Here is a 1355-nt window from a genome sequence, read left to right as displayed (position 1 = left end):
CTGGCCTTCCTGTCGCAGAGCTCCCACGCCGCCGCCCTCAAGCGCTTGGACCTGAGCGGCCACGACTTCTCGCGGGGCCTCCTGGAGCCGCTGCGGCTGCTGCTGGAGGAGACCTCGGCCTCGCTGCTGCACCTGGATCTGATGGAATGCCGCATGGCCGACTCGCACCTGGCCGCGCTGCTGCCCACGCTGCTGCGCTGCTGCCGCCTGCGCTTCCTGGGACTCTACGGCAACTCGCTGTCCACGGCCGCGCTCAAGGAGCTGCTCCGCCAAACGCTGCCGCTGCCGGAGCTCCGCCTCGTGGTTTAYCCCTTCCCGGCCGATTGYTACAAACCGGAGCCGCCGCGCCGCGTGCCGGGATCGCGGAGGATCTACGAGGAGCCCATGGACGGCGAGCGCTTGGCGGCGTCCAGCGCCGAGATTTCCCGGATGCTGCGGGAATCCGGCAGAACCGACCTGGTGTGGACTTACAACCCCTACGGACACGGAGCTCTGGACTACTTCTCCTTGTGAGCTGYGGGAAAARCTCCGAGATTTCCAGCCYGGAAAAGCGCYGCCTCCTCCTTCCCGAAATTCCGGCCTTTTCCCGGGATTTTTTTCCCCCACTCTCGTTTTGGTGCTTTTCCGCCTCGTTTCAGTATTTTTCCAGCTCGTCCCGCYGGTTCAGTATTTTTCCGCCACATCCCGATATTTTTCCTCTCATCCCGGGATTTTTCCGACCTCATTTTCTAGGTTTTCCCTCATTTTAGGGTTTTCCCGGCTCATCCCGTTGTTTTTTCAGTATTTTTCCGCCACATCCCGATATTTTTTCTCTCATCCCAGGATTTTTCCCGCCTCATTTTGGCGTTTTCCTCCCCAATCCCAATATTTTCCCACCTCATTTTTTTAGGTTTTGTCTAATTTTACAGTTTTCCCGGCTCATCCCGCCGGTTCAGTATTTTTCCGCCACATCCTGATATTTTTTCCTCTCATCCCGGGATTTTTCCCGCCTCATTTCGGCGTTTTCCTCCCCCAATCCCAATATTTTTCCATCTCATTTTTCTAGGTTTTTCCTCATTTTAGGGTTTTCCTGGCTCATCCCGCCGGTTCAGGATTTTTCCACCACATCCTGATATTTTTCCTCTCATCCCGGGATTTTTCCCACCTCATTTTGGCATTTTCCTCCCCAGTCCCAATATTTTCCCACCTCATTTTTTAGGTTTTCCCTCATTTTAGGGTTTTCCCAGCTCATCCCGTTGTTTTTCCGCCCCTACCCTGATATTTTTCCCCGGGTTTTGTTGCTTTCTTGCCGTGTTTTGGGATTTTTTTCCTCCCCATCCCAATATTTTTCCCCAATCCCGTTATTTTCCACCTCA

General features: G+C 54.5%; 1 protein-coding gene across 1 annotated transcript in view; it reads left to right on the top strand.

Moving 5' to 3' along the window:
* Nucleotides 1-889, top strand: part of LOC130587149 (leucine-rich repeat-containing protein 14-like) — a gene marked incomplete at its 5' end in the record, with an annotated part of 11448 nt that extends 10559 nt beyond the window's left edge. The window contains one exon of the mRNA XM_057388114.1: nt 6-889. Coding sequence (XP_057244097.1) covers nt 6-513 — 508 coding nt within the window. The remainder of the gene's footprint in view (nt 1-5) is intronic.
* Nucleotides 890-1355: the final 466 nt, after the last annotated feature.

The sequence above is a fragment of the Malurus melanocephalus genome, unplaced genomic scaffold, assembly GCF_030028575.1.
Source record: "Malurus melanocephalus ecotype Western Australia unplaced genomic scaffold, MMel_1.1 scaffold_1579, whole genome shotgun sequence".
Lineage (NCBI taxonomy): Eukaryota > Metazoa > Chordata > Aves > Passeriformes > Maluridae > Malurus > Malurus melanocephalus.
This window is presented reverse-complemented; position numbering and strand designations above follow the sequence as displayed.